Source organism: Pelodiscus sinensis, chromosome 6, assembly GCF_049634645.1.
Source record: "Pelodiscus sinensis isolate JC-2024 chromosome 6, ASM4963464v1, whole genome shotgun sequence".
Taxonomy (NCBI): domain Eukaryota; kingdom Metazoa; phylum Chordata; order Testudines; family Trionychidae; genus Pelodiscus; species Pelodiscus sinensis.
Genome location: NC_134716.1, coordinates 103,984,700 through 103,999,590, shown reverse-complemented (window position 1 = coordinate 103,999,590; position 14,891 = coordinate 103,984,700). Strand labels below are relative to the sequence as shown.

Genomic DNA, 14,891 nt, shown 5'->3' with positions numbered 1-14,891 from the left:
GGGAGACATCACTTATCTCCGCCTCAACATTACCTATGTTCTAGGTGCCATTTTGTGCCCCTTCACTGTTATTGTTGAAAACAATTTTGCATTACAAATAAAGAATCATGAATTAGAGTCCTAGAACCCGATTTACTCCAAAGAAAAGCATCCCACAATGCTATAACTTTCCTGCATGCATTACTTTTCTGTGCCCCATATTGTGGGTCTGTCACAGCTTGCTTCCCACTTGTGGGCTTTAGGCAGTTGTGAGTCAGACCACTGGTCCTTCAGGTGTGGGGCACTGCTGCAGTTCTGTAGGAAGGAAACTTGCATTTCTGCTTTCTATACTGTCCCTGCTCAGTGGATACACAGAAGTTTCCAAACTTGTTTCATGATCTCTATAAAAATGGACTTTGAGAATCACAGCATTAACAAAATAATTCAACTAGTATGAGGGGTGTATTTTGTTCCCATTTCAGGCAGTATTTCTGTGCAGCATCTCAGCCATGTTCCAAAAAGCTGAAGAGCACACTTTATTGCTATGCAAATCAAAATAATCACAGGGCTTCATTTGAGGAAGCACCTCCAGCCCATTTTAAATCAGTTTTTAGGAGGGAATTAACCTGTAAACTGATGTGCTTTCTTTATGGAAGATGATTAAAGTGGATATGCAGTGAAGTTCTGGATCAGAAGTAGTATATTTCCTACCATATTGCCTAACAATCTTTTCTTCATTCAGTAACAAAGCACAATGAATCAGACCTGTATAAGTTAGATTTGGTACCTCATGTCATTGATATCTTCATATGTCTCTCCCTCACTCTCTTGATCCTATAAGAAAAAATAATCATGACTCAGTTTCCAATGGCCCAAATACGCTGATGTTGCATAGAGAAATTTCCAGACCAGCTGAATTTTATAGCTAGATACAAACAGATATACATGAAGGCAGAAAAATAATTGAAAATGCATTTAATCTTTCCAAGCCCAAATTACTAAATTGTTCAAATATGTATTTCTTCTATTTAGATTTGAGTTGTCTATCCATCTACACAGCCTCCCTCCTCAGTTTATTCTGAAGTGAATCTCTGTGATGTTACTTCAGCTACACTGCATCTAAAAGATGGCACAGACTTCAAAAGGAGTACAGAGTTAGAACCTCATTATGGGAAATGATTCACTGAAGAGGACAAAGTTATTGAATGTATTGGAATAAGGCTCAGATTAGGATTCTGTTCCTGGCTTTGCCAGAGATGTATTGTGTAACTGTGGGCAAGACATTAAAACCATAATTTATTGAGGTTCTTAATCACATGCCTCATTTTAAGCACATGAGTAATCATACTGAAATCAACAAGGGACACTCATGTGCTTAAAATTAGGCACGTGATTGGTGAAATAGACCAATATTTCTGGAAAATTTAAATGAAACTGAAATGTCTGTGAAACTTGGAAATAGAAGATTTTGTGAACTTTTTAGTTTCTGGCTAGCTTTTTAATTAACTCCACTTTTGTTCGGTGTCTGTCCACTTTCATTGTTGCCCTCAACAGTTCTGCAATGTATCAGCAATCCACAGGATCTATTCTGCAAGAAATGGGCTTTTTTAATTCAATGACATTAAATAATATGTTTTCTGCGTATTACAAAGGATAATACTTACCCCATCTGTATTTCCACGACCTAAATGACCAAAAATACAAACAGACTATTACTTTCTTTTTTAGAGAAAGTGCCTTAGGCTGGTGCTAACTATATGGACATATATACAACTGTACCTTAACTAGTGACAGTTATAGATTTATAATTACTCTTATGGATTTTAATGAGGATAAGAATGCAAATGAATTAAGACGAACAGAGCTTCCTAGTGCTAATATTGTGGTTCTTTGTAAACTTCAAGCAGTATCTGATATTAAGCTCTTTCACAGATCATTTGACATAATGTATATTTTATCACAGAATGTTCATTTTAAAGAGTCCTCAGAGACAACACTGTTCTTGCCTATCATATCAGTTTACAAAAATCCAACCACTTACAAGCAATGAAAAGAATAGTTAAGGACATACAATTTTACACTGGTCACATAGGGACCATGCACCCACCACCCCCTACAGTCATGGCAGGGAGAATGGTCGAATAAGACCTGTACTCCCTATGGGTATGTCTACACTACCCCGCTAGTTCGAACTAGGAGGGTAATGTAGGCATACCGCACTTGCAAATGAAGCCCGGGATTTGAATTTCCCGGGCTTCATTTGCATAAGCGGGGAGCCGCCATTTTTAAAACCCCACTGGTTAGAACCCCGTGCAGCGCGGCTACACGGGGCACGAACTAGGTAGTTCGAACTAGGTTTCTAGTTCGAACTACCGTTACTCCTCATTTCACGAGGAGTAATGGTAGTTCGAACTAGGAAGCCTAGTTTGTGCCCCGTGTAGCCGCGCTGCACGGGGTTCGAACCAGCGGGGTTTTAAAAATGGTGGCTCCCCGCTTATGCAAATGAAGCCCGGGAAATTCAAATCCCGGGCTTCATTTGCAAGTGCGGTATGCCTACATTACCCTCCTAGTTCGAACTAGGAGGGTAGTGTAGACATACCCTATCATGCTAGCTGTGCTGTGGCCTGAAGCACAGGAAGAGAAAGCTACCCAGGCTGTGCAAGTGGGTGACATGCTTCAGCTCCACCCCACTATATGCCGTGCAGGCTAGTGAAGTACACTGTGGGTTATATAGCCTGACATAGTTTACTTTCTTCCTATGGGAGACAAGGAGAGAAAGTAAAAATCTACTTCTTGGGCTGCTCCTGTACAACACAACTATGTGCTAGCCCTTGCTCAGGGCAGATGTCAAGGTGATAATAATACATAACATGCAAATTACTTTTATCAAGTATAAAAACAATGCATGTTTCATGAGAACACAATAACTAATGCTGCAAAAACGAAATTTGTTCCAGATCAGCATTGGAAATTATTAGGCTCAGCAAATCTTCCAAGCCAAAGATATGTGGATGCTAAATCAAGGCTTTCTAAGAGAACAACCTTGTCATGTTGATTGTGGAGAAGTGACAGATTGTACAAAATTTACACCACTGCACAGTATGACTTGAAGCTCAATAACACTGTAAATAACTATTCCATCACTTTTATTATAGCTACAACATTTTTAATTCTTAAATGATTGCTATAAATTGAAATGTATTCTTACCATCTGCACCAAATTCAACATCATCGTAACTCTGTTCATTTTCTAGGCTTCTGTGAATATGAAAAGAAAATGTGACATCTGAGAAGATAGTTCCTATAATTATACCTTCATTTAATTAAGTTCTGCATATTTAGCTGCATGTGCCAAGAATTTGGGACACCGGCTGCATAGTTTGTTCACTTTCAGCCCTAAACAATACAGAGCTTAGATCTGTGTTAAAGTACAGTTGAGATTCCCATACTAGATTAAGTGCAACTGTGGTTTTACATGATGGTATCTTGACTCTGAATGTACAAACAGAAAATAAATGCCAAAGGCACTCATATGCAAGTGGTATAAACACTGTAATTTTGTGGATCAACAGACAGACAGAATAGTCAGAAATCTCTTGAGGTTTTTTGGAACACTAATGAGATTATAATCTCTGCAGCTGCATAAGCAGAGCAGTATACATTTGCATGTTGTACAGCTCCTTGCAGACAAAGAAAAGAAACTTGAATCTTAAGCAAACAGGAAGGAGAATATACAGGAATGACTTTTATAGAGGCGGTGGGACCTGCTGTGTTTCAGCCACTAGATGGAGTACTTAATGCAGTTCATACTCAGTAATGTATTCATTCGGGTTCATGAGAATTTTTTGCTATTTTATGTGTGTAATAAGTTGTTTTCCACAGAATTGCTTATTTTGAGTATTGAACTTGCTTTCATTGGCCTTTTCATTTTAGAAACACATGCTTTCAACCCTTTGGCCACCAGCAGGCCCCCATTTGATAAGTCAAATTTGAGAAGAGCATGTAAATAGCATCACGATAGGTAACTGAAATTTAAAACTGTGAGCCAAGTTCCTGTGTCATGTGTACAGTCTCATTAACTATCCCCCAGCCCTTTTGCCTGGTATGCCCCAACTAATGGCCATTATCATCTGCATAATATCTTCCATCCTCTACCATGCACCTAAAGTGCTTGAGTAAGGTTCTCAGTTGCTGCTGCTGGCTAGAGGCAGCAGAGACTACTTACTTCCTACACATAAGGGAGAAGATAGAGCCTTATGCTTTCTGATACAAGACTTGGAAGGAGTTTTCTCTCATCACCACCTGAAGGGTGGGAGAAGTAGATTACCAGAGGCTAGAAGCAATCTCTGGAGCTGAAGCTCTCATCAGCTAGGGTCCAATCCATGTTCAACTATAGTCCGTGTAATGACTTTCAGGCTACACTACCGCCTGGATCAGCATCCTGAGATCGATTAACTAGCAGTAGATTTAGTGGGCCTAGTGAAGACCTGCCAAATCATTCACAGATCATTCTCCGATCAGCCCTGTTATTCTAGTCTGGACAAAAAAGGGGGGATCAACAGCAGAGTTTCTACCATTGACCCTCCCATAGTAACTCAGCTTACGGGACATTAACTCTAGCTATGTTATTCATGTAGGTGGAGTTGCGTAGCTTACATTGACTTTGTGCTGTATTGTAGATATAATCTTAGTCACTTTAATAGCAGACTCAGTGAGGCTCAGGAGCTTGGCTTTCCAGCTGGGTTTAAATTGTCACTGATTGAGTATGTTGATATCCATGATAGACATGAACAGGAAAGTAAAAGCAAAATATAAGCAAAACAGATTTCGTATTCACTTACAAGGGCTCAGTGTTAGGTTTGATGTTTCTGGGAGGTAGGCTGGGAACTGGTTGTGCTTGTGTTGATGGGTGAGACGCTGAAGGAGGAGGAGGGGGTGGTATTTGCGTAGCTGAATGGGAGGGTGGAGATAGAGGGGAGGAGAGCACTGTATGGGAGACCTTCTGTTTTACAGTTTCTTTGTTAGAACCTAAAACCAACAAAACAAAAGACAATCTAGTTAACAATTCAAATGAACCAAAGATATAACATTGCTTGTTTAGATAGACTCTCTCTATAAAATATTAATAGGCTACATGCTCAGAAATTAATACGTTCTTTAAATATAATGGATGTGCATGGTGCTTTGTGATACATATATACACAGATATTATTTATATTATCATAGCATGTAGGAGCTCCAGCCATGTGCTAAGCACTGTACAAAACCAGAACAAAATATGGTTCCTGCTTTAAAAAAACGTACAATCGAAATGTAAAATAAGAGATAACAGACAGATAAGATGGTACAAGGAGACAATTAGACAGTACTAGTCAGCATAATAGGCTGTAGTATCAATGCATTAGCCAATATGAAATATTTATAATAGGTGATGCTAATAGTGAATCCCAAAAGTTAACAGTGTCATTTTTTTTCTGTTTTAAGATCCTGTTTTCAGTTGCTTATAACTTTGTCAAATGTTAAACATGGGTTGAAATTTCCCATGATACACATCTGCCTTAGAGTGGGTTTTTACAGGGTTGTTGCAACAATGGTTCATCTGTCTCTGAGAATGAAATTAGGGAAAATCCATTGTTTTGTTCATGACAAAAATCTTACAGTTGTTTCATTGAGAAGCTCTGCCACTATCATTCACTGGAGCAGGGACTTTAAATGTGGACGTGTGTATGAAGGTGAGTGGATTGCTCTGGTGTTAGGGATGTATCCTTTGCTGTTCTTGTGTCAAGCCACCTAATCTGGCCATGTTACAAACCTCTGAATAATCCCAGTTCACACATGGATCTGAAATACCACGTCTTGATCTGAACACACCAAGAGACAGAGAATGTACCGCTTCCTTTTGCAGATTGTTCCCATGGTTAATTACTCTTATTGTTAAAAATGATTAATTTCTAATTTGAATTTGTTTCACTCCAGCTTCTAGCCATTGGCTCTTGTTATGCTTTTCACTGCTACATTAGAGAGCTTTTCAGTACCCAATTGTGGCAGGGCAAATATGCCCTGCACTGAAGGGGAGGAGGCTAAGTCTCTGTGGGCAAAGGAAGTCCTGCCCTTCTTCCCAGAATGGGCATGCTCCAACTGCTAGAGCTGTATAAAAACCAGGGGAGCAGCTCAGTCTGGGCGGACTGCCAGCAGGACAGAAGCTCAGGCCAGAGCTCCTGAGCAGCCACTGCAGCCCCAGCCCAGGCAATAGCTGACGCAGCCCCAGGCCAGACAGCAGCCAGGACAGCAGCTGCCACAGCCACCGCAACCCCAGGAGCCGCAACCCAGGCAGCAGCTGCAGCAGCCCCAGGAGCCGCTGCAGCCTCAGCAATAGCCCCTACACCAGGGATGGTAGGAAGCAGCCCAGGGCAGAGGTTTGTCCCTCCAGGAGCTCAGTGCGTTTTGGCAGGATGCCCTGCTGAGCAGGTAGTGCAGACATCCACTGCCTCTGGGTTGGGACCCAGAGGAGTGGGAGGCCCCTACCTCCTTGCCCCCACAATGCCTGCTTCCTTGATAGCCAGGGGAGTCTTACCAGAGGTGTAGGCCTCCAGGCCAGAAAGCCTTCCAGAGGGAGACTGCAGACCTTTTTGGACCAGGCCGGTGGGCCATATTTCCCCTGAGCAAGGGACACTAAACAGTGAGGTTGATATCATAGAGGGGTATCTTGCCCCAGGACCAGGGAGAGGTGGGGGAGCACACCCCGTGACACCAATATTTTCCCCCGGTGCTTTATTTATATTGTATGGTGCTAGTTTTTTAATCAGACTATCATGCAGTATTAAAGCAGATCCTTACAATAGTCTCATTTAATTATATTACATCTATGCAATTACTTTTGTCAACCAAACTTATAATATAATCAGTGAATGAAATCAATTTGTTTGACAAGACCTGTCTTCCATAGAATCACGTTAACTAGCATTAATTATAGCCTTTCCTTTACTTATTTATTACATGAATCCCATATCAGAATTTTCATTACTTTACCCTGTACATTCTTAATTCTGCCTTCTTGTGCGGTCTTTAATTACACAATCACATTTTCCTCCTCCTCCCCCCACTTCTTTATTGACTTCTGTTGGACCTACATGCTCAGCATTGAGAGTAAGAGCTGTAAAAGCGTCATGATTTGTACAAGCAGCGTTGGCACTTAACGAATACCGAATAATTATATTCATACTAAAATGTTTATTTTTTTCCCTCTCCATAGGTCTCTTTAGCTATTGTGTTGCACCTTATGTAGTCATCCACTTGTGTGCAAACATTAATGGGATAATTTGTGTAGGAAAATACCACTCAGTGTAGATGGTGCTGGCAGAATCAGGTTCGCAGTGATTGCAGATTAAACCATAATAATGTTTCAGTATTGCCCCTTTTCTGTTTTAATTGGATGTTGTGGTATTAACCTCAGTTCCATATTTGTCTGTTTTTGCAAGTCTTAATGTATAGAAAGAAAAGGAGCTATATTAGTGATGGAATTGGAGTCAACCGAGAATGCTCAGGTAACACAGAGAGAAGTGGTTGCACATGTGAACCAACAGCATTCAAAGACCTGGTTAATCATTATCATTGTGCACCAGCCTCAAGCACTGGCACATCTTCCTCTCCATTATAGATCTCTTTGGCTTTCAGACATCCTGCACCAGATCTAGACAAAGGGGTGGAAAGTCAAGCACTGATGGTGTAAGCTAAATCAGACAGGATGAATAACAAAATTCTCAAAGCCTGTGCTGAGGCTGTATTATAGGTCAAGAGAATTTTCCTTTTAGCTCCACTGAAGCTGCCAATCCCACCCCAGGGCATAAATTGCTTCAGTAACCCTGAATGCCTACTACCTGCATCAGAACTAAGCACCGAGCATTGCAAAGAATTATCACCCTGCTTCACAGAAAAGATCACACATATTTGGAAGCCTCCTCAAACAGCATGAACCCACTCTGTCAGGACCCACCAGCCCACATGCATCCCCCTGGTCAGTACTCTCACTCATCAAGAACATATCATCTGGACATATCCAAAGAAGTCCCAACTCAAGACTTGTGAATTGCACCTCCTCCACTAGACCCCCTCTCTTGTGAAGTCTCACAAGGATCCAGTTCTATCTCCAGTCCTTTTTAACATTCAGCCATTAGGAGAACTGGTCAGAGAATATGGACTTCAAGTCCTGGGACCATGCAGATGATAAATAGCACCCCACATATATCCTTCACCCCAGATGACCACTCCATTACTGGTAAGATGGCTCTGAGCTTGGAAAGGACCAGCTCATGGATGAAGAACAATTGGCTGAAACTGAATCCAAGCAAGACACAGGTCAGGTGATGCTGGAGAGTAGAGGATAATACTTTGAAAAGTCTGCAACCATGATGCCATCACCTTTGATGGAATATACACCCCCATAGCTGGTCATTTCAGTCCATTGTTTCGGAATGCCATGGAGGGGAGAGGTGCCTCTCCCTCCCAGCCAAGATGCTGCTGCAGGAAAAGCTGGGGGCGGTCCTCCCTCCACACTGTAGCCCTGAGGTATTGTCCTGCACCCCAAATTCCTGATCCTGAACCCAACCCCAGAAGCCGCAACCCCGGCTAAAGCCCTCACACCCCTGCATCCAAATCCTCTGCCCCAAACATAAGCCTCTCATCTCCAGCCCCATCTTAAAGCTCACACCTATAGCCAGAGACCTCATATCTCTGCATCCCAACCCTCTGTCTCAGTCCTGAGCCCTCTCCCACACTTTGAACCTCTCAGCCTCACCCCCACCCCATCATATGAATTTTGTTATGTGCACCAATGTGAAAGTGATGTGTGACACCTCACTTTCACATTGGTGCATGTAACAAAACTAATTCTGCACATGGGTGGGAAAAATTAGAGGACACTCTGGTGATAAGTGAAATAAGAGAACCTATGTACATAAGAACATAAAAATGGGTATTTCAGGTCAGAGCAATAGTCCATCTAGCCCAGTGTCCTGTTTGTTTTTACAATAGCCAGTTCCAAATGCTTCAGAGATAATGAACAGAACAGGACAATTTCTAACAATCCTGTCATCCAAGTCCCAGCATGGAGGTTTAGAGATACCTGGAGCATGGCCAATAATAGCCAAGACCTCCTGGGACTCATCTAAGGGTACGTCTACACTGCAAGCTTCTTTTGGAATAAGCTTTTCCAGAAGATATCTTCGGGAAAATCTGACTTTAAAATAGAGCGTCTACACACAAAAAGTGCAACAAAATAGTGATGTGCTATTTAGAAAGTTAGCATCCACACTGATTGGATGCTATCTCACATTTAAGGCCACTCAGAACCAGTTCAGGCAGAGCATTAGGTCAGCAGTTGCTTCCTGGAGCTGCTGTCTAAGGCTATCTGAGATGCTGGCTTAAAGGGACCCCCTGGACAGCCATTTCTCAGGTTCTTCTGCTTGCTTGCCTACCTCTCCAAGGAATAGCAAAGCATTTCCTTCTCCACATGTTCTGGTTGCCCTGCTTCAGGACACCACAGCACTCCCTGCCATGGAGCTGGAGCTGCCTCTGGGCATGCGATGGCCCCACGCCGTTGTGCTGCAGTTTCTGTAGGCTGCCTTCATGGCTCTGCATGAGCTCGATCCTGAGCTCATCTTTGAGAACCTCTGCCAGTGTGTGGGAGCGATGCCCTTGAAACCGCACCCCAGGGTGGAGCGACGCTTCAGGAGGCTGGACACCACAGCTGGTGATAGAGCCGTGGAATGACCAGCAGTGGCTCCAAAACTTGCACGAGGAAGGAGACATTCTTGGAGCTGTGTGCGCCTGGCTCGCCCCTGCCCTCAGATGAGACACCCAGATGCGACCCGTCATCCCCCTAGAGAAGCTGGTCACCATCACCATCTGGAAGTTCACCACATCCGACAGTTACCAGTCCATGGGCAACCAGTTTGGCATGGGGAAGTCAACCATCGGGGCCCCCCTCATGCAGGTATGGTGCTCTTGGACTGCAGTCCCTGGAAGGGGGAGAGTACTGGAAAGGGGGACCATAGCAAAAGGGAGCCTTGGAGTGCAGAGGTTAGGGTGGTGGTGGTGATGGGGAGAAGTCCCATCCTCAGGGAGTTCTCCAGTTCTGCCCTCATAGCCAGAGGGGCAGACTTCATAGGGGTTGGCTCATGGGGTGTTTGTGGGAGGTAAGGTTGGGGAGGGCTCAGGGACTTCACAAGGACTTGATTCTCTGTTTTGTTTCTTTGTTTGTCTCCTTCTGTGGTGACAAACACCGTTCTGCTGTGCAGGGTTATCTGCCTGGGTGACCTGGACCCCATTGTTGCCGGATTTGCCACCCTGGGCTTCCCCAGCTGCAGGGGGGCTATTGATGGAACACACATCCACATCCGGGCCTCGGACCACCGTGCAGCCTAGTACATTAATTGGAAAGGATACTTTTTTATGGTCCTGCAGGCCCTGGTTGACTACTAGCCAGTTTTCGAACATTTTTGTCAGCTGATCGGAGAAGGGGCATGGCGCCCACGTCTTCCACATCTCCAGCGTCTACCACAGGCTGGCACTTTCTTCCCCAACTACAGCATTAGGATCGGGGACGTTGAAATACCACTGTGCATTGTGGGGATTGTGGCCTACCCCTTAATCCATGGCTGATGAAGCCCTACACCGGCCTCCTTGACCTGAACAAGGACCAGTTCAATGGCCGCCTCTCCAGGGCCTGCATGCAGGCCGAATGCATCTTTGGATGCTTGAAGGCGTGGTTCAGGTACCTCCTAACATGCCTGGATGTGGGGGAGCAGAACATCCCCCAGGTGATATCCGCATGTTATGTGCTCCACAAAATTGTGGAGAGGAAGGGTGAGGCCTTCCTTCTGGGGTGGGGGCAGAGGCTGGCCGGGAGGGATTGGCCTTCAAGCTGCCGTGGACAGGGGAGGGTGTGCATCCGGGAGGCCCCGAGGGAGAGTTTCTCTCAAGAACCCCAGTAACTTTTCCCAGGGCCTCATCACTAGGGGCCTGTGCCTTTCCCCTCTCTGCCTTTCCTACAGCAAAACCTCCCTTCCCCCCTCCACCCGTCTCCCCTGCCGACATAGTAGAAAAGAATGTTTGGTTCTGAAAAAAAGAACTGTTTGCTTATTTATTTGGGGTAGAAGTAACTGGGGAGGAGGGGATTGAGAACCTGGAAATGGAGAGGAGGGGAGGGGCTGAGAAACTTGGAGGGGGGAGGAGAGGCTCAGGGCTGGGGCTGAGAGAGGCATGTGGCTCAGGTGCTTCCTCCACCTCGTGTGTGGGGACCTCGGCAACTTCAGAGGCATCCAGGGAGGATATAGGGATAGGCAGGAGGGGGGCCTGGAGCAGGCTCTGGCATGGGATGGGGAGCAGGCTTAGGCATGGGAAGGGGGGCAGGGACTGGGGCAGGAGCAGGGACTGGACTGCTGCTGGGTAGGTAAGGAGCTCCTGGATGGTCACACATGTGTTGTGTCCCTGCTGCAGCCACTCAGTCCACATGTGGGCCCACCACTGTGCATCACCCCGGACCTTCTGGGCCAGTGTCTGCTGCATGTCTTGGAAGATGAAGACATGCTCCCTCAAAGTCCTCCTGGACCCTCCAGCACCTGTGGCTCCCCCGAGGTTGGGCAGCTGGCTCTGCTGCTGTCAATTTCCCCACAGTCACAGCTGGTCCAGCTGGGGACAATAAACAGAGGTGGTCAGTCATCCCTGGAGACACTGTCCCTGAAGTCTTGCCTCATCTGTGAGCTGAGAGCAACAGTTCCTGGGTCAGAGGAAGGTGATGTCCCAGGAGCAAGGCCATGTGTGGCTTGGAGAGCAGGCCCTGCCTTACAGGGGCCCAGAGGTCCCCAGGGGATCATGCTTCCCATCCTCCCACCCCCCATCCCATATGGCCAGGGAAGTGGCCAGCCACACTGGGATCCAATGGCCAGGAGAGGGGCCTCAAGCTGCCTGGGCTTCCGTCACGGCTGCACACACACCTGCGCCTGGCAGTGTTGTCCCTGGGAGTGGGTGCTGCCTCAAGCATGCAGGCATGCCCGTGTGCGGCACTCCAGAGTCTGTGTGTGTGCGCATGTCCATGCCCTTGTACCCAGCCTCCTTTCAGCAGTGGCTGGTGGTGGGAGGGCATCCCCTCCAGGGGGCAGAAGTGTGGGCGGCCTCCCTTGGGCCTGTGAGCAGGGGCCGAGGGGTGCTCCGATGCTGCCTCCTGGGGCTACATGGCATGGACTGGCCCAGCACATGCATTCACTGCAGTGAGATGGCCAGGTTGAGAAGGCCGAGTGATGATCGCACCACATCCCCTCAGCATCTGCCACCCCCACCCTGTGTGTGTGAAAAATTAAGAGTACTCACCTGATGATCCCTCTCTGGCCTCGGAGAATGTCTAGGACACATCCAGGCTGTGTGGTACCTGCTCCAGGGTGATGGTGGTCACTCCTCCTCGTCCTTCTCCTCCTCCTAGGCTGGGATCCCCGGGTGGGTGATGATGGGCATCTCCAACCCTGAGTCCAGGGGAGAGGAAGGGGCTGCACCACCCCAGGATGCAGTAGGGTGCTTCGTAGTAGGGGCAGTAGTGGGATCCTGCCTGGAGTGCGAGCTGCACTCCCTCGCCCTGGTGTAGGCCTGCCGGAACTCCTTCACTTTGCTCTGGATCTGCTCAAGGGTCCTGGGATGGCCCTTCACGGCCAGGCTCTCACCCATCCAGCCATAGATGTCAGCATTGTGCTGTCTGGATTGGAGATCCTGGAGGTTCTCCTCATTGCCCATACCTCCAGGAGGGCCAGAATCTCCGCCCCAGACCAGGATAGCACGCATCTCTTGCAGCTACTGGCAGGCTCCTGGGAGCCCTGTGCATGCTCCCTGGGATGTGCAGGGGAATCTCAGGGGGCTTGTGGCTGGAACAGGCAATATGAGGTGCGCTATGGCTGGTGGCTCTGAGGGCCTGCTTCCTGCCACAAGCCCTGTCCTCTGTGTCTGCAGCTTTAAGAGCTGCCAGGGAACAGGAAGTGTAGAGTTGTGATGAGTGTGGACAGAATGGCCAGCAGGGCATCTGTGGGATTTATTGGAGGCCTCTTTTTTTGACAAAACTCCCTTTTCCATGTCCACACACACCCTCTTTCAAAAAAGCTTTTTCGGAAAAGGGCTTATTCGTCATGGAATAACATTTACTGCTGTCGGAAAAAGCCGTCTGTTATTTCGACTTTCTGTCGAAATAACATAATTGCAGTATGGATGCGAATATTGTTTTTCTGGAATAACGGCCATTATTCCGGAAAAACGGTGCAGTGTAGATTCACCCTAATTCTTACATTGAATCAAATCACCAGGGCCTAAATCTGTAACATTGACACTGATGGTTCTTTCCTATGCAAGTAGTTCAACTGATTTCAGTGGGACGATTTAGGAAAGAAGGTATTATTCATTGCAAGTATGCTTTCAGAAGCAGGCTCTGTAATAATAATAATCTGGATCTGATACCTGAGAGTACTTAATCATGTGCTTAATTTTAAACCTGTGCTTAAATTCCATTGACTTCAATGGGACTTTTGTTTTTGTGAATCAGGAAGAAATAAAAAGTGACCAGTAAAATAAAAGTAAAGAAGATTTCATTTACATTACGGACACCTGTTTTTCATGGATGAAGGTGATCTCAAAAAGTCATAGTCTGCTAGATTGCTTTCCGTTAACATGGTAGCTATTTTTTACAAATGTTGCAAAAAAATTATCAATTTGAACACTTTCAGCTACTGGACACCTCACACACACACACACAGAGTGTAAATATTTGACAGATCATTACGCATCATTCACATTCAAAAACAAGTTTGTTTTTAAGGAATTTAAGCAATCAGCGTCTGGGGAGCAGTCACTTTCCATTATTGTTTCTGTTCTCTTTCTCATAGGATATTGGATGCTCGACAGAAAATGATAGAAGAAAGTTATTCTATGATTAAGATTCCCTTAACATATAACACTCAGGGTATGTAACATATAACACTCAGGGTCCTGTAAACCTTGTTTCATGAGGCATAAGGGAACGGTCGACAAAGGTCCCTTGACTGCCGTGCTGTGCCGATGATCAGCTGAGCTGGCACAGTGTGGCGGCCATTTTTATCTTAATGAAGGCAGAGATATTTAAATCCCGGCTTCATTGACTATGTCGTGTAGTCTAATTTACATGCCTCTGGCGACAGAGGCATGTAGTCTAAGCATACCCTCAGTGAGGATCTTTTGACCACTCCCTAGAAATATAAGTGCTATAGACCCTTTAACTGTGATTTTTCTTTTCTTCCCCATTCTCTGTCAAGATCATTAGGGCTCAGTTTCCCTCAGTTAAAATCATCTTCAGGGTGAGCACAGGAAGCCAATTATGCATCCCAGATCTAGCATTGCTATTCTGACTTATACCACCTGAATAAGCGACATTGTACCAGGGAAGGGCCCTAATGGATATAACAGGTAAGAGAATTTAACTTTTCATGTTATTTTAACATAGGCTCTTGGAGGGGTGGTTAAGGGGGAGATGAATATAATTTACTTAGCTGTTTTAAAAGGTCTCCAACAACTCCTATAATGCAACTGAACACCAGTATACAACTCTCCAAGTCCTCTACTTCCTACCAGAACAAGACCACCCAACATCATGTAAACAATTATAACAATTCAAAATGCCGCTCCCAATTTCTGTGTCTTCCAGGCGTAGATTGTGACCAGCTCTTACTCCATGTTTGCATGGAGTGCTTGCACAGAGAGGCCAAGCAAAACTGCAGCTCCCTATGTAACAATAACCACTGCAAACAATGGACACTGACCTTCTGTAACCCCTGATCCATATCAGATGGCCAGGACTAGTACATAAAAACGAATCTTTACCAGCATGTGTGACACCTTATTACTGT

General features: G+C 45.5%; 1 protein-coding gene across 4 annotated transcripts in view; it reads right to left on the bottom strand.

Moving 5' to 3' along the window:
• The window catches only part of FYB1 (FYN binding protein 1), a 119,450-nt gene that overhangs the window by 41,905 nt on the left and 62,654 nt on the right, over nt 1-14,891 (bottom strand). For all 4 annotated transcript variants that reach the window (XM_014581770.3, XM_075932510.1, XM_075932511.1 and 1 more), the window contains exons 3-6: nt 4,821-5,007; nt 3,188-3,237; nt 1,644-1,663; nt 767-813 (exon numbers count right to left, since the gene is read on the bottom strand). In XM_014581770.3, coding sequence (XP_014437256.2) covers nt 767-813; nt 1,644-1,663; nt 3,188-3,237; nt 4,821-5,007 — 304 coding nt within the window. The remainder of the gene's footprint in view (nt 1-766; nt 814-1,643; nt 1,664-3,187; nt 3,238-4,820; nt 5,008-14,891) is intronic.